Below are 21,991 nucleotides of genomic sequence, written 5' to 3'. Positions count from 1 at the left end.
GGGTGGCTGCATGGGGTCGTGTCTCACTGCGCACCCCTCACGTCCTGACTAAAATGCACGCGTTAAACCCATGGACAGCATCGATGCTCAGCTGAGCACCTACCGTACTAGAATAGACCAGCTGGAGTACGGATGACGCATAGGTAGGAATGGCATCGTACGCTGCAGGGAAGAGCAGGGTGGTTACATACTACCCTACAGTAACATCTGAAAGCTTTAATTACACAAGTTACATAAAGAACCTCAATTTACAATGTTCTTTTGCATCCAGAGCAATTACGGTAACAGACAAAGTTGTTAGAAGAGAGACGGGTCTCATTTGTCTAATGCAAAAAACTAAAAAAAACCTAAAAAGCAAGCATCACCTACAAAAAAACGTGTCACAGGTTGCTTCTTTACTCACCTGCACACCTCCACTGCAGCGTCAGAGCTGTGCTGGCGGCCGGCTGTGGCCAGAGCACCCATCTGACTGCGGCATCTCTGGTCTGTCCCCCCGGCTCTCTCACTCCCAGGGTATCAGGTCGAGGAGCAGCAGCTGCAGAGTTCAGCCCACACCGAGGTCACGTATGCCTTGATGAACTGAACAGAATCAACACAGAAAGATCAAATCAAACAAATTGGGTGTCAGAAGCTGTAGAAGTTTGTGTCAGTTTAACCCATGCCTTAGGTCATACCATGTTAAAGTCTTTATACTATTGCAAGAGAACAGCTAAATGGTGAAGTCTGATTCCCCTTATTTTTGTTAATAATATTTCTGTCCTGTTTTGTGCACTCTCTACATTAATCTTAAAAATCACATTAAATACCTTGGTGGGTTGTTTTTTGATGTCTCAATGCTCACTACGACTCCTGTTGAAAAAGTTACCTCACAGTCTCCGACGTCTGTTATCCTACTGCCCCTCAGCTGTAAGGAATACTTATTTTCTCCTGGCTCCTCTGCAACACATATAAATGATAACTCTGACAATTAACACAAGCTATCCTGTAGTTAAGTTGGAAGAGCTTTTCTTTTTTAATAGCACTATTAATAAAAGAGTAATCCAGAAAAAACGCTAAATAGGTAATACAACCTCTAAGAGCTGACACTTTTACACATCTTCTGTGTGTAATGATAGAATATAAGCCTATAGTTGAAATGATACAGCAGAAAATTATTTAGGATATAGGGATCATATGCAGGGATTGTTCCAAACGGGAAGACAGTAAATAAGCACGAATTGAAGAGGCTCAAGAAAAATAATTTTTTACCCACACATTTTTCTCCAGATACTATCATATGGTAAAAGACTAACAAAACTTAAGTTACTCTTTCAGGATTCAAGCTTTCCAGTTACTTCAATATAAGAATTTTTTTCAGCCTCAAACTGCCCCTGTACCAATGGTCATGCACCAGGTTAATGATGTTTCTCATCAAATAAAGATATTTGGATCTGCGCCTCAAATTAGTTCCCTTCCAATTAATTCCAGCTCCTTCCCTTAGAAACTCTAAGCAACAGCAACAACAACAAAGACATAAACCAAATTGTGGTCAAAATGCAGAGTAAATAACTAATGTGAGGGGAAGCAGAAGAGTTCAGAAGCAAAATGTAACAGACTCAAAATATTTGTTGTGGAGGAGAAAAACCAGAACTGACACAAGCCCAAACCTGCCAAGAGATACAGAACCAAGATCTCAGAGTACCAGAAAGTCACTGAATGTGGATTTCACAAACCATTGTCACAACAGCATCTTTTAAAACACAAATTAATACATAAAATAGAAACCACAGTCTTATTTAAAAAGGCATTTCCTTGCAATCAGGAAAAAAAAAAACAACACCACAAATTCTATTTTGGACTCTGAACTTTGCTTTGTAGGATACAAATCAAAGCTGGATAAGAAATACAGGGTGGAAAACAGCAACAACTTATCAACTGGAAATTAGGTGTAATAAAACAGTGACCCACAACGGCATGGAGAAATTTGGAAGGATGCAGAGAAAAATGTTTTGACTGTGAAAATGCCATGCATGTTAAAGGTAGGCGATCATCCATCACCAGAGTTGCAGTAGGGATCTGGGCAGCAGCCTTGGGGCGGACAGAGGCACTTACTGCTGCTGACTCACTGAAAGTTACTGCTATGTTAAAGGAACAGATTAACTTCACCGTTTACTTCCAAAAACTTCTTTTTTCCTGAATTTTATTTGTTGCCCCCTGCCAGGAGATTCTTTGGAAGCTCATAATATCAATATTTGCTTTGAGACGAAATGTAAAAAACCATAAAAAAATCCCAACGAAAACCCTCCGCCCCACACTCCAAGGCCGTAAGCGGTTTACTGCTTAAGACGACTCACATTTTCCTTCAAGCCCAAGCAGGCTCCTCCATCTACACCGTGACAAATCCAGTTTGCTCATCCACACTGGCTGCGTTTCCTTTGGGAAATCCGTAACACATTCAGGAGGTAAACACTGCCGACTCATCCCAGCAACACGAAGCACGCACACATGCCTCCTCACAGGCTTGCAGAACACCCAGTATACGGTTACATTTTGGCACATCCTTTTAATTAAAAATTCATCTTTGGCGAGTCCTTTTAATTAAAAGCTCATCTTTCAGGGACTCAGTACAAAACTCCTCCACCACACATCAGGGAGAAACTCTCACTCATTCTCCATGTCTCCTTTTTTCATTTTTTTCTTTTCTCCCCGCCCCCCCCCCCCCCCAAAGCACATTGACAACCTCTGAAATTACAGAGAGGGAAAAGCACAGCAACCCTGAAACGCCGTCCGTCCCCTCCCGCCGCAGCTGACAGGGCTGAACGGCGGGCAGGCACAAGCAGAATACCGGGCAGCAATTCCATATACACCACGTAGGCATCGCTAACTATTTTATCCCGGCTTGACCTTGCCAGCGGACATCCCGGCAGCACCGGGGATCACCCTGGGGCCGGGACCCCAGCCACCCGCCCTCCCGGCGGGCCGCCCTCCCGCGGACCCCGCTGCCCGCCGGCCCCCTCAGCCCGGCGCTCCGAGCCCGCCTCCGGCAGCACGCGACCCCGCCTCAGAGAGCGCGCCGACCCCCGCCGGAACGGCCCGCCCCGCCCGCCGGCGCGGCCCGATTGGCTGGCGCGGAGCGAGAGGCGGGGCCGGCACGCGCCCTCTCCCGCCTCCCAGCGCTGCGCCTGCGCGGTGGCCGCCGGCCGCCGCCGGGCCGCCTCATCCGGGTCCTGGGCGCGGCCGTTGGGCGATGGCGACGGTAGCGGAGCTGAAAGCAGGTCGTGGGGGCGGCGGGGCGCCGGAGGGAGCGGGGAGCCCCGGGGGGCGGCGGAGGAGGCGGCACCTCGGACCGCCGAAAGGGCGGGCAGACGGGCTTTCCTCATAGAGCCGGCGGCCGGTTGGGTCTCGCAGTCGTCGCGGGCGCTAACGGGGCCGCCGGCTCCTCACACCGCCCGTCGGGGAGCCGCAGGAGAAACGGCCCTAAGCCCCCACACAAGCACTCTGCCCTTGTCATTTGTCTCGGTCTGACTTTCACTCGCTAAAAACATCTTGGTCCGGTAACATCCCACTTCTGAAATTGCTAGAACGTATGTTTACTACTAAAAAAAATATAATTGTGACTTCTTTGAAGGCTTAATTTTCATCTGTAACGTTCCTGCTGTTGGTAATTACTGGCATATGCACAGGTGCGGGTATCTTGCCTTTATTTCACTGTGAATATGCCGAAATGATGTTTATATTGTGGATGATGAATGCTGCTTGAATGTGTTTGGCTTTATATTAACAGATCTTTTTGTGGTAATAGTTTTAAGGGACACACTGGAAAAAAGAGGTGCTCTTGGACAAATAAAAGCAAGAATCAGAGCTGAAGTTTTTAATGCACTGGATGACCAAACTGAACCACGGCCACCACTGTCTCATGAAAATCTCTTAATCAATGAACTAATTCGTGAATATCTGGAATATAACAAATATAAATACGCAGCATCTGTTTTAACTGCAGGTATTGGGGTTGAATTTTTGTTATCACTGTATTAATAGACATTTACTACTTGGTTGAGTAATTCCGCTGATAATGTGAAATTAGTAAGTGGAACCAAGCTGCACAATCTTGTCATATCTTAATAAATAAGATATGAACACTCTCTCCACAGCTTTACTTGCAGCATTAAGCCAAACCATACCATAAGTTTTAAAGAAAACTTACTCTTTGCTCCTTATCCTTGAGGTAAATGCTCTGACAGAGCAGTTGATGTAAGAGCAAGAAAACTCGCTAGCAGCCTGCAAAATCAAAGTATCTTTCTTGAAATATCTGGTTTTGTTTTGGAAAATGGCTAACTATTTTTAAAGCATATATCACTTTTTTTTCCCATTGGCATTTGGGTAAAATAAAAAAATAGAAATCCTACGAATGAACAAAATTTCTTTGAGGAATAATTTAAACTAAAGTAATATCTACATAAAGTAGTTGATAGTCTGAATTACAGCAGGTCTGGTAATTCATGCATATAGACTGCATCAGAAACTTTATGTCCTCAGCTTAAATAACAAAAAAGAATACGAAGAAGGTCCATACTTTTTAACAACTGCAGTTAAGTATTACTGTTACTGGCTGTGCTAAAATACCAATATTTGAGAGCTGTTTAGACTACAACAGCTAAATGGTAGCCGTAATTTATATGGTACAGCACTTACTTATTTTTGCAGCTATTGCTAGCTTGTATTTGAAATTTGAAGTTTTGTAGTTGTGCTTAGATACAGTAATTACATTTTCTATTTAATCATTTGATGTATTTCACTTTATTAAAACTACAAGCACAAAGGTTCATCTCAAGAAGAGGGAGTGGAGACAGTCTGTATAGTAGTTAATGTATGGAATCTGTTTGATAACTTCTTTAGAGAAAGAGTTGTTTGCCTGATTAATTTTTCTTTATATTGTAAGGCTTCTTTAATATTTTTCTTAGATTCCTTTAGAGTGAAGATAAAAATTGTAATATGCTATGGTAAATTATATGAATATGAAGTACTAATGTTTAAGTGAGTTCCCTGGTATTACAATATGCTGTTAGATATTAATAGCCTAAAAGAGAGGTGTGTGCTCCCATTCTCTTTTGAAGTCTCCTGAGCAGCCTTCAAAAGTTAATTGGTGATGTGTTTTTTAACAGTCTTAAGAATTTTGGGGAAATCTCTTTTCCAGAGTCTGGCCAGCCTGAAGTGCCCTTGGATAGACAGTTTCTTGCCAAAGAGTTGAACGTAGTCGAAGACGCAAATGGAAGATCAGTGTAAGGAGTGATTTTGGAATGCACAGTATATTCTGTTCTGCATATATTTTTCTCTTTAGTGTTATTATAAATCATGTAAATGTTCTCACCAATTGAAATGTGACCTGATTGCAGGGCTGCTCTGGCAATGCTGGATTCGAACTTACAATGTTGAACATGGGGCCATTATGCAACATACTCAAAACTAACATTTAATTCTGCCAACTCTACAGCATTCTCCAGATAGTGTACTTGCACACCAGAACACAAGTCTCCCACCAGTGCAGTCTCCCCTACAGTCAGAAGCAGAAAACAGATAGCTCTTTGCATATCAGTGAGTTGCTTTGTAGAGCAATAAAAAGATTATTGTACTCTGAGATTAGATACATATTCACGATGCTCTGATATGACTGCATTAACGAGCTAGGGTACTGAAGCAGGTTTAAACACGTCCAGTGTTCTCTGTAGCTTGTGCTGTCAGAATCTGTCATGTCCTCAGGAAGAATCAAGTTTGTGATGTGCAGCCCGCCGAAGTCTTACCCTTCGTACTGCACGAGTGAGAATGTGCATCTGTGTTCTTGTGCTAAGCATGCTCCGGTTCTTCCCCTACAGGGGATCTGGAGCTTAGCTGAGAGGGTCTCTTAGCACGAGATTTTTAGGAGAGTAGTTGGTGTTCAGGGTGGGCTTAGGTCTGTGCTTATTTATGTAGTGAACCTTGGCATAATGTATTTTAAATAATTATTCTAAAGACATCCGTAAATATTCTAGAAGCAAACATTAAGCTCTCAGAAGTTCTGAGGAAAGGGTGGTTTTTTAACGCTCAGTATTTCATAGACTTCGTAGATTACTTTTGTCATTTCTTTCTTAAGCAGACCTCTCTTGTACGGGATTATCTCTCATTTCTTACATGGTGGTAAAGAAGAAAGTACCCAGAATACCCTTCCAAAAGTGTCTTTGCTGAATTATCCAAAGCAGAACCTTGGCAAACCAGCTAGTGAAAGAAATCAAAAAGGTGGGTGTGGGTATGGGGTCATTTTTGCAGAAGTTCTACTTGTGACTAGATTTTCTATACGATACATATGCTTTCACAGCATAAACATGCAGATGGACACAGTGTACCTCCTCCTCTGTGCAAGGAATGCTTTGAGCCAACACCTCTTTTGTAAGAAAAATTCTTCCGCAGAACGGTGTTTATACCTCAGAAATACCATTAAGCTGTGTGACCTGACCATATCTGTTGCTCATGTATTCATTTAAGAAAGGTCCTACTATATCCAGCTCAGGAAGGGCCCACCCATGATTTCTAAAACAACCCATATATGTGCCTTTGTTTAAATAAGTGACCAGCTTACACCAGCTTCTCTCTGCTGCTGTGCTAATGGGACAGCGTATGCGGCCTACAAATCCGAGTGCCCTCGGAAGTGCTTGACTGGCCTTCAAATGTGTCAGTAGCAGAACTTTCTCTCTTATATGGGAATGGATTTTATTTATAAAGCAGACATTTTTAAAAATCGCAGACAGTCAAATTTATATAATTTCTGAACAATGTAAGGTACTGTGAAGCTCCCGTTACCTGGTGGTAGCTGTAGCTACTTGTTAGTGACTAGAGGGAAAGGAAAAAAACCTAATTGTTTAGCTTTATTCTCTTAAGGCTTTTGGACTGTTAAAAACTGAAAACTCATTTAAATTGGACAGCTGTGCTATTCTAATTAGTTCTGCTGCTCTGCAGTTACTGGTAAAGACCAGGAAATACTAATATCCCAATTCTCAGTATCAGAAAGATTATCCACCAAATTGCTTTACCATTTTCCTAAGTTAAACTGGCCAAATTGTACTCCCTTTTACTATTACAAATCTGGAAGGGGTCAGCTAGAGGCAGTCTTATTACATTGGCAATTTAATAAAAGAATTTAACCTAAATTCTCAGTAAAGTATGTTAAATAGTGGGTGTATCTCTTTGTTTCTCATCTGTTCTAACTTACCTAATTACTATAGAAAGTTCCTAACTCTTTAGATGTCAAGTTTTTATATGGGCATAAACCTTTTCTGAGGACATAATTCACACGCCATTGACTGCAGAAGCTTAAGCTCCGAGTTCATTGCTCTATAGTACCACACTGCTAAATCGTATTTTCCCGTTCTGGTCTGCTTTTTGACTGGTCACAATTTATACTGCCTTAGCTACCAAATGAAAGGGATCATTGATCCAGTTTTTTTCCTTCAAAGAGTCCACTTGGCATATTACTTCAGTTTCTACTGTGAGAATTTAGTACTATCAACTATTTCTTTTGTATCCAAAAATTTGAAAAATGAGGCCTGAGATATTACTGACATCTAAAAAGTGTGACAGAAGTACTACTTAACAGTTAATTCATTGAGACAATGTTGTTTCCCTTCTGCCAGAAGAGGGGGCTGAAGAAATAAAATTTCAATACCAAAACTGCTATAAATGATCTCCTTGTAGAAAATATTATTCCTATCAGAAATTTCTCCATTTTTAAAAACAAATTCAGTGTATAGAAGAATTGTTTTTGAAGTATAACTTTGTACCTCAGTTCTGAAATTGACTCTGTGCAGGGTCAGCTTGCCCTGTTAACTCCAATATAACTTCACATGGGGATTTAATTGTTTAGAGTTAGTTACAAAGCTCAGGGTTAAGCATGACAGCATAACTCATGACAGCACATTGCTTTTTGAACTAAACAAAAATATAACAGTTTTAAGGCTTTTAACCTTTCAGTAATATAGTCTGAAATTACTTTCTGCATGTGTTTGTGGCATGTGTCGGTGGAGGCCTAAAGGCGGTAGGTTTAAAATACTAATTATCTAGCTATTTTGATTAGGCTGCATATTAAGGTAATCAAGTCCATTCATAAACTCAACCCTCTAAGTCTCATATTTTAACATCTAAGTTGCCTTTCATATTAGAAATTATCTTGCTTATTTAGTTGAATTAATATTCAAATAAACTAGTATACAGACGGGGAATCCTGGCAAAACGCGTGGAATCTGGTGTTGCTGTTAGTTCATTCGCTATGGCTCAGTTGAAGTTGTCTGAAATCTAATCTTCAGTCCTGCAAAGCTTTTATCCCATACAGTTGCATTGAAAAATACATTTGTAAAATTGCCCGAGTTTCCTATGATGATATTCTGTATCAAAGTTGATGCTAGTGGAAAATAACACTTATACCTTTGGATCTCCAGATGCGTGAGAATATTTATGTCTGTGTTTCATTTTCAGGTAGAATTCCAGAACCAGGACGGATGGCTGGCGTGAGCATTGAAGAGCCCCTTGTTTTACAAAGTATAAACAGATGATATCTTTCATTTGCTGATTTCTCATGTAAAGCTCTGTAGGAGTTAATTTAGGAAATTCTTCTTTGCCTGAATTTCCCCAGTATGTCCAGTGGGACCATTTCAGCTCGTTCGATCTACCCATGAGACAGGATGACAGGGTCACACTCATTGTCAATGAAAAAAAATGTTAGCAAAGGCTCTCTTCCTCCAGTGCTGATAGAAGGAAAACTGTATGTGAAGTCAGATGAGTGAAGCCTACGTCTAGAATTGGGCCAAAGAATACTGGGTTTACTTTATAAAAATTGATCAGATAACTTATCATTTCTGCACTTTCCTTATTATGTTACGTCTTTGTGTCTTTCCTGTGTTTCTGAATAAAATTTTTCAGTTTTATGCTGTGTGGTATTTTGAAAGTGTCCAAACTAAGCCCTTTAATCATTCTTCTTTAAAAAGAAGAAGCTGCTACTTTCGGATAAGTATGGGAAAATAAATTTTCATAGAATATTAAAGTGCTTTAGAGGAATAGTTGTTTTTAATTCTCCGGAAATGAGGACTATATTTATCTTCATGCCAGCAAACAAATGATGGTAAGTCTTTTCCATCTGGAGTTGCTATAAATTGTGCGGTGTAACACTGAGTAGATGGGATAGAAGGAACGTCTGTTTTTTTCCCCAAACATGAAACTCAAAGTCAGGCAAAGCTAAAAATAAAGTTGATAGTAGATTACTGATTCCCAGAACTTTTTTTTAGCTGAGGTATTTACATGTTTTGAAATGGTTATTTATTTTAAAAGCCAAACTTACAGGGGTACATCAAAAATAACAGGTTAGCTATTTTTCCTCTACTCATTTTAACAAAATGTATAGATGTTAGTGTTCCCAGTGGTACCGAGAGGAGTTTTGTGTAAATAAATTTTTAGGGTGGCGTTCTTAAAAATCTTAATTGTTAGATAAATGGTACGGTAAGTGGGGGAAAAAAAGAGGAAGAGAACGTGCAGCTTGTGTATTTAAGTGAAAGGACCCTGAGCTGTACGGACAGCAAAGTGTTGCCTTTATCTTGTTTGACCTAGTTAGCATTACAGGTATTTTTTCAGTTTGATAAGCAGCCTAGCTCCTACTCGAACGCGAAATTGCAGAGTTACGGGTTGAAAGGAGAAGTTGCAGTTACCCATTTGGAGCCTCAGCGATGAGTTCATCCCCTTGGTGTGACTGGCCATGCTGCCAGCTCCCCATTTACTGATTTATAAGTATCTCCAGACTGTTCCAAGAGGGGAGGACACGTGTCTGCAGATGCACCTCAATCAAAGCCATCTGTAAGTCTTTTGTAGCTTTGCACCAATTAAAATTGACCATTGGGTCAAGCAAACAACTTTATCTCTGCATACCCTCACTGTTTGCTCAGCACTAACGCCACCGTCGGGTTCAACGGCTTGGCTGAAGAGCCACCCGCGTAAAAACCACCACAGGACTCTGCCTCCTTACTGGGGTCTTTCCTGCCACATTAATGCAGATATTCACAATCGCTGATCTTTCTCAATTTCTCTGCCTAAAAATATAGTAGAAAAATGGTCTTCTAAGCTGTTATTTGCGAATTGCCTTCATTTTGGAATGAGCTGAAAGTGGCTCTATGGAAGGTTGCAAAAATGAACTTTTGAAGAATGCAGATGTGATTGCTCTGGCCACAGAAATCCCTGAATTTTTAATTTGGGTTTTCCAGAGGTTAAATGCTAGACCCCTGTTTCTCCATGAACCAGTGGGTCAAATGGTTATGTATATTTGGAATCCGAATGGTCTTTTCAAGGGCAAGCAAAAAGGCTCTGGGAAACAGAGGAGCGGTAACCTTCCACGCTATGCACATCTTCCAGTGTAACCAAAGCCATCGCATCCGCTTTCTGTCTTCCCACCATAGATCATACAGAAGCTGCCCAGGTGCCACCGCGCTCCCCAGGAAATGGGTTTTTAGTGGTAGAAGTTAAATACCATTTTTGTTCTGGTTGAAGAAGGCAAAGGGATGCGTGGTACTTGCCCTTTCCCAAGCACACAGCTCGGCGTGCTCGTGGCCTCCACAGCCACGAAAGCAGAAGCGGTTACAAGGGTGTCCTTCGCTGAGCTTCGAGGTAAAGGTGTCTATCTGAAATCAGAGAAGAAATCCGTTTAAGACGGAGGGAAGCTCGGGACTATTTTTTTGGGGGATTGCAGCGCCAGCCTGTTGTCAGGACCCTGCGCTGGGACGGTGGGTGGGAGCTGGCCCCTCTGCTCTTGGGGCAACGTGCGTTTCATGTAATTCTCCAACGCCCTCACAATGCAGATTTGGGGTTTTGGAACAATCTCTTGTTTCAAAGTATAATCATTGTACAAGCAAATTAAAATCAAATTAAAGTGCATTTCCAGTGATATTTGTTTGTACAACAAAGCTTTGAAATATGTCTATGAAAATATACTGGTCTAATCACGTTATTAATGGCCTAGCATTTATCCTGACAGCACATGAAACACGAGAGCGTCCTTCAAGATGCAGACGTGTAACAAGTCCTATGAATGTCAGGCTGCCTTACTTGCTAACAGATGAAGAGGAATTGCAAAGCCTGTACAATATAGCTGCACTTTTCCAAAAAATCATTCCTTAAAAGTTTAAGCTAAGCGATGTCAGTATTTAGATGAAAATAATTCACAGTCCAAGAGTCACAGGTTCAGGTTTTAGAGGAAATTGCCGCCTAGGTGAGTGTGCACAAAAATAACTTTCTCAAATAATTTAAGAAGCACCGTTTAGCTTAACTGTGATGTCTTGGATTAACTGCCCTTATTCCTTCTATTGACATCAGGAACAAAAAAAAAAAAATATATATATATAAGCACATGTAGAAGCTTGGGGGGTTTAATGAGCAAAATGCATTTCTGAATCTCATTGGAGACAGAACACTGTAACTGAGACTGTTACGGAGGGAATTACGTTCAAAGAGGCTGTTCTTTTTCTAAGCATGATATCACAAGTGAAGGTGACAAGGAGCCCGTGAAGTTTGGTGTGGATATCAGATCTGGAAAGCACTTTGGAAGAACTTAACCCACAAGTTTTAAAAAAAAAAAAAAAAAAAAAAAAAAAAATTCTTTCTTTAAAACCAAATTTTTGCTCTCCCCTAGAATCAGAGGAAACCATGCTTACAGACTCCACAGCAGCAGTGCTGTTGCAGAGGTATTAGTTTCTGTCATGCACAGGGGAAATTTTTTTTCTAAGCTTTATCAACACGCTCCAAGGAGTCGGTTACGCTTTCCTTCCTGAGCGCCCTTTGTATCGAGCCGAATCTCGGTGTCAGTTGAACAGTTTTCCGGAGGAGTGATTATGTTTAGGAAAAGAAACCCCCAAACGTTTGTTGACACTTGCAGAGACACCTCTTTCAGTAGCAGCTGGTGTCCAGCTGATCCAGAATTGACCTGTGTGCTTCACATACTTCGCTTGACCTGCAGCCAGCATTAAGCACAAAGCTTGACGTTAAGCAGCGGGTGACTATTTCACCTCAGCCGACTACTCGCATGATTAATTGTTCTCGTTTGGACGCGGACTGTCCCTCCTGTTGCAAGAGCACAGCTCAACACAGGTGGTAACCCACCGGTAGCTTGTCAGGTCCAATTACATATGTCAGCTTAGAGAAACATGGTTGGTAAACTTAGGTAAAAACATTTTTAAACAAAAAAATTGCTTACTTGACACACATTATTTAACAAACTAACATCACCATCTGTGCTTTTCTTTTTTCTCTCCATTGTATTCAGGTTACATGGTGATAAGGCAGCTTGAAGTTCCTTCTCAAGTCATCGTCTTCCCCCCCCACCCCCCGCCCCCAAGTACAATATTTACAGTGCAAATTCAGCAAGGAGATATTTTAAGGGCAGGCTTCTCAATACTTTATTTTTTCTAGAAGAATAATTAAACCAAATAAACAAATCAGAGGGGGGTTAAATAAAGCTTATTTGTTGTCACAAAAGCATCGTCCACTGGGAATCCACAGCTTTCATTTTGAGGCAACTTTGGTTTAAAAAAATACCACAACATTTAGGAAAGTCCAACCAGGCTATTATATTAGTATATTCTTACATTAACTTTTAAGTGAAGGTTGGAAGCCACGCTTACACTTATCAGTTCCTACCCCACACGGCTCCAGAGTGCAACTGGTTCAGTCCCAGCACCAATATTTTTTAGACTTTCCAGCTCCCTTTAATGCCACATCATATATCACCCTCCACCACTGCCTCTGTTAAACACACTACTCAAGCAGCAAGCCTGCATGTGCACATGCAGCGCTTTGCAAACCAGCCGGAATAATTTCCACTCCTTTTTAAGCTACTATTAAAACTTGCCCGGTTTTGTGAACCAGCTGCATGGGTTTAAAAGGAACTTCTGAGGACAAATGTTAAAATGATCATACTTTTCAGAGGATCCCCTTGCATTTCATTGTTTTATATTCATTCTATTCCTATTTAAAAGCTAAGTTTGCAACTGAGAAACTGCAGGAAGAAAAACAGAGAGTGAACTACCCAGTGAGGAACTTTCTGCTAAGAAGGGCAAGTTTCTTGGATTTCCATCCTGGCGATCATTTCCCCTGGCTTTGCTCCAACGCAGCCACACGTGCAGGAGCCTGATACGACGCCGCTGCCTTTCAGCTCCTGGGAGGGCTTTGCACGGCTGCGTGGCAGCCCCGCACCTTGCGAGGCGGCGGACACCGACCCTCCACCTGAAGGGCAGGCTGCGACCGCTGGCACCGTGCGACTGCGTTGGCAAACCTGGTCGTCTCCAGCTGAGGCCTGACCATGAGTCTGTACCCGATATTTCTGAAATGCTGCAGGGAAGAAACCCTGATGCTCTTCCCCTCTCTCCTCTTTGCCCAAATGTGTTCACCCCTGGCCAGAGCTAGAAGAAGGGGCTACAGGTCTGTCATACCTGCAAGTGCTGGTACTTTGACTGAGTGACAGCAGAGGTTTTCAGCCCAGCCACCCTTCATAGGTATTTTTTTCAGGATGCCGAGACCAATATGAGCCTCATCCATCTTCCCCAGGAGGGTTTATTTTCCAGAGAAGACAGGACTGTTGATGTCAAGAGAAATTATTTCACCCAGGACTGTGCTCTGATCCTTTGGGTATACACCATATTTAGTCTGCTGCCGAGAGGGGGTTGCTTCGGTATTTTGTATTTGGCACGTTGATGGGAATTCCTAGAGGATCCTAGCTTTCCCTTTTTGGGATGTCTCCATCCACAGGTCTTACTGCACAAGGCTGTTGGCTACTAGCAGGGGAAGGAGGGGGGACAGCCGGGGACTGAAGGTTTGGGGGGTGCGAGGGAAGTTTGACGAGGACCAGATCACTCCCTAACCCCTGCAGGTCTGGCTCCCAGCGCCCTGTCCCCCTCTCCCCCCCAGCACACGGTGCCTGCCGCCTGTTCTTTCCACTGCATCCCAGGGGCTGTTCCCCCTCAGCTATTTATCACTTCTCTTCTTCCTTTTATGGACAGAGGGAGGTATTTCTTATATATGAAAAAGTATTTACAGTGCTTTCTCAGGAACTGAGCTGCGCACCGGATCGCAAGAGAAACTTTGGTAAAACCGCTGGGGAGGTGGGAAATGACCCACTTGTTCCCCAGGGGCAAAGGAGGCTTAAACCAGCCCCAGGCTCCAGATGTCACAAACACATGGAGACCCAGAGCAACCTCCACCCACGCATCCCTGCTGTGTTAGGAATAACCCTCCTCTCCCAAGTGACCCCTGGAGTCGGGGACTTATCTTAGCCCCAAGAAAGTGCACTGACGGTGGGTGGGAAACCTCCCGGGCCACGGGGGACCGCGGCCTGCCCTTTGTCCTTCCAGGCAGGGGGCCTCGAGGGGCGAGGATGCTGCCAAGGCAGGAAGGAGTTAAAGGTCCATTTGCTTGGCCAAAGAGTTTCACCCTAGGAAAAAACAAAACCTCCGAACTTGCAAGTTAGGGGCACCCATTTTGAGTTAGGGGGACCCCTTTCATGCCTTTCCAAAAGCCAGAACCAGCCCACTTCCCTAAAGAGCGGCTCGGGGCAGGGGCAGCAGCCCAGGGTTAGGCCCTGCTGGGAATGAGGTCCTTGGCTCAGGCTGTCTTTTTTAACCCAGGTGCCGAGAGGATTTTCCAGCAGGACGTGGTTTCCAGGGCCCCTCCCCATTGACAAGATTCTCCTCCTCTATATAGGGAGGCTGCAAAGGCGGGGAGGACTTGGACTGTCCCGGCTGGTGGCTGTACAGGTTCCCGACTCTCCAATTCACTCTCTGCTCCCCTAATCGGACGCCTGTAAGTACCGCGGGGACCCGAGGTCCCGGCTGGGGACCGGGCTGGGGGCTGGCCGCGCTTTGGGATGCAGCAGTCTGGCAAGCTATCGCACTACTTTGCAAACACATTCAGTGAATTAACCTGCAGACCGCATACGAATTAGAAATAGGAACAGACCTATTGGACACACTCAAATAGTTTATCCCAATTCGTGTGTTACTGATTGGGTTCTGTTTAAAATGCGTTGGAGACCTGTGCATGCTTTCAAACATACATGATGCTCTAGCCTGCTCCTTAGTCACTTCTAACACTGCTAGCACTGAATCGAGCCTTAAAGACGCTGGCTGCAGAGCATGAGTTGCGCCCCAAGCCGGCGGCAGCGCAGCCCGCAAGGTGCTGCGCCGTGCCGGATGGTGGCAGGTACCCGCTGCAATGAAGCATCACACGTGCATTCAGCGAAGAAGAAACCTAGTAGCCTTTTCGGTGCTAATAAAGCAACTTAGTGCACTTCCCATGCTGTTTAAAGGGAGTATAACCAAATAAAATAAAATAATTAGCTGTCAGTTACTTGTACTTTAAACAGGAAAATTGCTTAAAAAGTAGAAGTGGAAACATTCTTACAAAAATGCCTTAGCATTACATATGTGTGTTTTTAATGTGCTAGGAATAAAGTTTAAGCTAAACTAACCTGATAATTCACTGAACTACACTAAGTCGAGTAATTTTAAACGTGACGTGCCTTTTTTTAAAGGGAAAACAGAGCAACAAACTTCTAACTTTAACAAAATACTGAGAGTAAATTAAGACGACAGTAGATGGCAGCACAGAAAGCAGCTTCAGTGTCATCCCAGAAGTTCACTTGCTTCTTTCACACACACGTATATATGGATGTATGTGCCTGTATCTGTGCATGCTCACATATATAAATGTTGATATGTATGAGGAGCATGTGTATGCATAATTAAGAAGCAATATGAGATATTGTAAACATAAGGGAAATCAGAAGGTTTATCATTATTGTCTACTACATACGGCTCAATAAAATCTTTTCTAAAATACACTTGTTTAAAAACAAGCCCACCTTCTCCTTCAATCAAGGCTTTGCAGCTTGCAACAAGATGCTGGGCACAGACTGACTCGCTGAACTCCCGAAGTTCACAGTTCCCAAGGCACTAACACAGAGGCTAAAGCGATGAACCCCCGGAGAGCAAAGCGCTTCATTAAGCAGTCGCTTTAGTTTAGTACACGATAGTGCTCTGGCTGTATTCGCTTAGATATAAACAATGATTTTTATTATCTCATTTGCAATTGACACGCTAGTCCCTAAAAGGTATTTGTTTTGAACTTGTTATCATTACATTTTTGTGGAACAGCTAGTATTGAGAAGAACATCGCCATATATGGTAGCACGCATAGATGTATGCGGAGGATCCCGACTCTTTATAATTCACTGAGACTTATTAGCTGCAAATCTGTTGGCTTTTCTTTTAAGTATGCTAATTTTAGAAGAAGCCAAGAGCCGGAGAGAGCTTTCCGACTTGTGCAAAGTCCAGTTAAATTATGGATTATTTATGAATTCTAATGAACATGCAGAATCTGATTTATTTAACAGAATGACATTTGAGGGTATTTGAAATAGCTGATATTTTCCAGATAAAGGGAATCTATCCCCACGTGATGCAATTCAAGGCTTCTTTCCTTCTTTTCTAGTTTTTACAGTTTATAACACAGGTAATAACCTCAGCTAATTTCTTTGGAATATTAAAAGAGCTATCAAGTGTTTAACCAGAGTTATGTAGTAACTTGCAGTAACAGAGGTGAGAAGACCTGATAGGAGACCAAGGCACTTACAATTTGATTAAAGTACATGGAGAATGCATTGGGGGGGGAACAAAACAAAAAAAAAGCCTGTGAAACTATTGAAAATGGACTTTCTTAGAATACAGACTTTCCCTCTTCCATGGTTGAACAACCATAAACCAGTACTGACGATGCCTCCGTGTTCAGATGAAAATGTCCCTGATGAGAGTAGGCACGTGAGGGGTGGGCCGGGTGACCAGGGGGGAGAGGTGAGGGGCCAGGCGGGACTGGCAGCAGCGCTCCTGACAAAGGCAACTGTGCTGGGGAACCAGTTCCCAAATGAAGATCACAAGATTAGGATTCCCCCCTAGATTTTCTTTTTTTCCAAGCAATGCTCAGTTGGGTAATTTTGTTAAGTGATGGAAAAGTAAAACATAAGCAACCTGGAAAGAACAAAACCAAGAACTACTGTAGCCCAAGAAATGCATTTTGAGTCAAGCAGCAGGTTACTGCTACACTCTTCCATCAGAAACCACTTATGAGAGCAGGACTTGGTTTCTGAAAATAACTCATGGGCTTGGTTACAGGTTCCTCTGTTCTAACAATTATTCCCTGTACGGCTGTGATAAGCTTTTATACCGACATGCACATGCTGCAGAGGAAGGGAGGAGTGTCCTTTATCTTCTCATTAGGAGAAAAGCAGGCCCTCTAAGCTGTGACCCAGGAGGCAATTCTGCTTGGCCAATAACCTTTTAATTAAAGCGCACTTCCTGCAGATATTTATACTGCGTCCTTGCAAAAATGTACTCAGGATTAACTGATTGTAAAGACAGCATTCAACTTCTGTCACTGACATGACAAGGGAAAAGACAGTGAAGATCAGCCAGATACAGCTGCAGTGGGACAGCAGAAGGAAGAATGGAAAGTAAGCTGTGGAAGTATGCATGCCCATGTGTACGGGCACATTTGGGGTTTAGATGGATGGAGCCAGTTTGCTGTAATTTGGCACATTTCTAAGGCAAGAAACTTCATATCAGTAGTATTTTTGTGATTGCTTTTCCTCCTCCCTTCCTCAGGATAACTCACAACTGAGTATGAAAGTATTTACTCTTGTACGTGATTTGGGCTATCACCTACCCAAAAGAGTGGATGAGAACCTCTTACCACCTCTTGCACAGATAAGATACTGGTCTCCGTTTCTCTCAGCCAGCCCTACGGATGAAACCCAGGAACTGGCTAAGGGGTAAATTTTGCCTTCTCAGGGAATGTTGTCAATAGGCAGCAATGAATCTTTCCCCTTGGCCCATTTTCCCAGTATCAATCATATTCCGGACCAGTGCAGTTCAGTCTTGATCAGAGATGCACCAGAAGGTTTACTGCCAATTATTAATCAGAAAGCTTCAGCAGCTCATTAGTTCAGTGCACAGCACCTCACTAGGACAAATCTAGTTGAGTTTGTGGAGCTCATCTTCTACTCCTTCCATTCATAAACCTTTCTTTAATATTAATAAGCATTGATATTCATTAATCCACACTTCATAACTGCATTTCCTTTTTTATTACAGTGGTATTCAGCTGCTACTCAAACTTCATCCTCAGATTCCAGAGGATAGTAAAAAGTTCTCTTTACACAAATCCGTGTTTTCTCCACATTGTGTATCAGAGGAGTTACGAGATCCAGCTGAGACCATCTATTCCCTGTTTCTTGTAGGAGTTCTATTCTTAACCATGTTTAAACTAGTCAAACACAGTGCTTACATCTAGATGATAAAAACTTGTATTTCCAAGCTCTGCAGTTCATGCCACCTCTTATACCTTCCAACCTCATCTCACTTTCCAAAAGACTGCATTTAATTAACAGGGTGCAGAAAGCTTTACGTGCAGGAAGAAGTAGGAGAACGTAGTAGAATACAGACAGACTCACGGTGTAATCTGTGAAAGAGGTTTTTGACTTGGCATGTGACAAGGAAAGGAACTTTCCCTTGATCCTTGGGCAACAAAACAGGGAAGAACTTTTGGGTCGTCCCACTGATGACATGCTTTGTAGCAGGCCAACAGTTTTATCTTTTGGTTGGTTTTTGAGGTAGATAGTTAAGATGATTCAGCAGTTTGATTTCCACCATCATCGTTTGTGGGCAGCCTCAAAATAGTAGGATTTGACTCTGTGAAGCTCAGCTCTGCAGTTCAGTCTAATTTTTGGTGTTTCTGACAGCAATACCAAATTCCTATTGATTTAAATGTGCCGTCACTTGGCACTTAGGCACGGGCAGCATGATCCAACCTTTCTGATGCTTCAGGATGACCATATAGCTCTCTCTTCTGGGCCTAGGATGGACCAAAATCCTCCCACTCCATTGCTGCAAAAGTTCCTCCCACACTGCTGGAGCAGTGGGGCAGAAAACATGCCTTGCCCGTTGCTACCGCAGCAGGAGGAGAGAGGCCGTAGCGGGCTCCTGCTGCTCCCCGCGCCCCCCGCTCCTGGAGCCGCAGCCCTGGCCATGGGGCAGCGCTCCCTTTGTTCCCCTGTCCGGCTGGCTTCACCCTGCGGCCGCCAGCTGGAAAGCTCAGCTGGAGAGAATACCATCTCCATTATTGGAACTGTGCAGCTCTACCAGCCCTCTTGGCAACGAGGGAACATTTTCTGCCTTAATCCACACAGAGGTCAAATAGTTTCCTCTTGCAGCTCTCTTCCAAGAATCCCCTGGGAGCGAGCAAAGGGCCACATCCTACAGAGCTCCCTCGCAGAGACTCGATGGCGGCGAACACTGCGCAGAGCCAGCGGCAACGCACGGAGCCGAGCTGTTAGGGTCTCCCTCCCATTCACCCACACCACCACGCACATTGTCTGTGCGTGGATGACCTGGGTGAATTCTCCTGTTGAGGTTTCCCAGGCAAGGCTAGTGGCTTCAGAACAAGCACATTTAGAAGAAAGCTGTTCTTTTTTTTTTAGATGAGAGAATTGTTGAGGGAGTTTAAGGAGCTGGGGCATCTAATTTCCATTGAATTTCAGTGGGATATCATCTAACCCTCTTAGGTGCCTCTAAAATCCTAGTTCTGTTTTTAAGCTTTATGTCACCTTCTGCATGATCCATGCTTCTCTCTCAGACCCCTCACACAGTCTGGCCTTGCAAAAAAACATTAATCTGTGGGAAGGCTTCAGGGACAAATACTTGGAAACCAGTCTCTGATAATCCCAGAGCACAGGGTGTCCATTTGGCTGCATAGCACAGAGCTTGGTCTTTACAAATATCGTTCTGCTTATGGGTTGATTGCTGACATCTTTAGCAGTCAGTTCTCCAAACTCCCTCAAGATTCATGTTTGTTTGAATGCTGTAAATATTAAATTCATTCTCAATAAGGAAATGAAACAGCCTCTGTCTCCTGGAGATGTTTTTCTTGGGCACACACTCTTCCCTGCTCCCCATGGTAGCTCCTCCCCAGGTCCCCTCTCTGCTCCACTGCATGGAAGGTTTCCCGATTAGCACCACTCTTTCCCTGCCCTGTAGCAAACCACAAGAAGTCCTCTGTTTACTCCTTTCCTCATTTAGAGCTGTGTGTCCCATAGGACAGAGCAGAACACTTACGAAAGCTCCAGCACTATCAGCAAAGCTCTTGCAACTGCATCCTAACCTCCAATGGCCAGAGCAGAAAAGAAGCTGCCTCCTCCCTCCCAGACACAGTGCAAAGCAGCCAAACCCCTCCTGTTGCTCTCACCTACGGAGCAGATACATCTGGCTGCTTTAGCCAAGTGTGACTGCACGATGCTGTTTCACCCATGTGCAACTGCATGACACAGATGCATCATCCTTCCAATTTGAGCATCATGGTTCAGAGTATCTAATAGCTGATGCAATTTCCAGGCTTGTTTTATTTCTTCTCTTTCTCATGTGGTAGATATTTACCCTTCATAAGTGATCAGCTCCCACTGTTTGAACCATGGAAAGGGGATAACTCTAAATTACTTCTCCATCAGCAGTACTGATAATTTTTTTTTCTGTTTTTTTCTTTTGACCTTTTCTTAATCTCATACTTCTCCAAATGAAATGGTATTAGAGTGATTGGAAATAGTCCTTTGCAAGAAAAGTTCATTTCTGTCCTTTCTGGAACACAGCCTGGGAACCGTTCTACTAATGATTTCATTATTGCACTGGTATTTCGGTATGGACCCAATCGTATTTGGGTGATGAGAAATTTTTTATGTATCTGAATTCAATTAACTTTGTGATGGGCAAGAGATAAGGCTGCAGGAAGCTGTTCAGCTGGTAGTCTTGGTGCAGTCCCGACAGCCTCATTGCACAGATGTTAGTTATGCCTTACTTTTCTCTCTGATCTTCAGTGCCACATAAACAAAATAAATAAGCCCAGGTGTCCTCATTTGTTTTAGTGCTATGAAGCTTTTGATTTAGGTGATTTCAGACACAGTAATAAAGGAATGGGAATCCGAACACAGATACTCTGAGGTATCTAAGCTGGCACCCAAAATTATCTGCATGGAAAACGTGAGCTAAGACACAGGACCTATCGTGCTTTGGATCTACCACATGGCAGATTTGTCAAATGTGTTTTGCCTGGAACGTCTCCACATTCGCCTCCCTTTAAAGCGGAATATTTTGCTTCCTTAACAGGTGTCTGCTGAGTCAAAATGGCTCAAAAAGCTCTCAGCGACGATGAGAAATTCCTCTTTGTGGACAAAAACTTCATTAACAACCCACTTGCCCAGGCTGACTGGTCAGCGAAGAGACTGGTTTGGATTCCGTCAGAGAAACATGGATTTGAAGCAGCAAGTATCAAGGAAGAGAAAGGGGATGAGGTGACAGTTGAAGTGGCAGAAAATGGAAAGAAAGTGACACTGAGCAAGGATGACATCCAGAAGATGAACCCTCCAAAGTTCTCCAAAGTGGAGGACATGGCAGAGCTGACTTGCCTCAACGAAGCTTCAGTGCTGCACAATCTAAGGGAGAGATACTTCTCAGGTTTAATTTATGTAAGTAGAATCAAACACGCACACGGTATTTCCTACTGCACGCTACCATGTCCCATCACAAACGAGGTGGATCCCACCCGCTGTCAGGGATACAGTCCTTGCATGTAGCACTGCCACGCAAGGACTCACCCCTCAGCAGTGGCATCCCAAACCAAAAATGTATTTAGTTCACTTTATTCCCTGTGACTCTCCTGCTTCTTTAATAATTGCTTCTTTACTTAATTAAAACACATGAAGGTTTCTTCCCCAAAGCTTGCTAATTCTGAAAGGATATTGTTGGCTTGGAAAGTACTCTCCAATAGCTGAGCAACACCTCAGTCCTGCTGCTTTGAAATAAAAAAAAATAATTAAAAAAAAAAAAAATCAATCAATCGGGACTTTTGAATGACTTCAATG

The 21,991-nt window shown here is 43.1% G+C and overlaps 2 protein-coding genes across 3 annotated transcripts in view; both read left to right on the top strand.

Annotated features, from left to right (window-relative positions):
• Positions 1 to 3,166: 3,166 nt before the first annotated feature.
• On the top strand, positions 3,167 to 9,075 carry CEP20 (centrosomal protein 20). 2 transcript variants are annotated; one of them, XM_082313387.1, is made up of 5 exons: positions 3,167 to 3,254; positions 3,782 to 3,979; positions 5,174 to 5,258; positions 6,107 to 6,249; positions 8,479 to 9,075. In XM_082313387.1, the coding sequence occupies exons 1-5, from the start codon at positions 3,227 to 3,229 to the stop codon at positions 8,553 to 8,555; spliced, it is 531 nt and encodes a 176-aa protein (XP_082169513.1). In that variant the 5' UTR covers positions 3,167 to 3,226; the 3' UTR covers positions 8,556 to 9,075. The 2 variants fall into 2 exon arrangements, with proteins under 2 accessions (XP_082169513.1, XP_082169514.1); XM_082313388.1 differs by having other exon boundaries at positions 6,110 to 6,249; positions 8,479 to 9,072.
• Positions 9,076 to 13,636: 4,561 nt separating this feature from the next.
• MYH11 (myosin heavy chain 11) overlaps positions 13,637 to 21,991 on the top strand; it is a 63,399-nt gene continuing 55,044 nt past the window's right edge. Inside the window, exons 1-3 of the mRNA XM_082313421.1 lie at positions 13,637 to 13,662; positions 14,734 to 14,832; positions 21,237 to 21,595. Coding sequence (XP_082169547.1) covers positions 21,254 to 21,595 — 342 coding nt within the window. The 5' untranslated portion in view covers positions 13,637 to 13,662; positions 14,734 to 14,832; positions 21,237 to 21,253. The remainder of the gene's footprint in view (positions 13,663 to 14,733; positions 14,833 to 21,236; positions 21,596 to 21,991) is intronic.

Source organism: Platalea leucorodia (genome assembly GCF_965183815.1).
Source record: "Platalea leucorodia genome assembly, chromosome: 5".
NCBI classification, from domain to species: domain Eukaryota; kingdom Metazoa; phylum Chordata; class Aves; order Pelecaniformes; family Threskiornithidae; genus Platalea; species Platalea leucorodia.
Note: the sequence above shows the minus strand (reverse complement) of the source record. Positions and strands in the feature narration are given on the sequence as shown.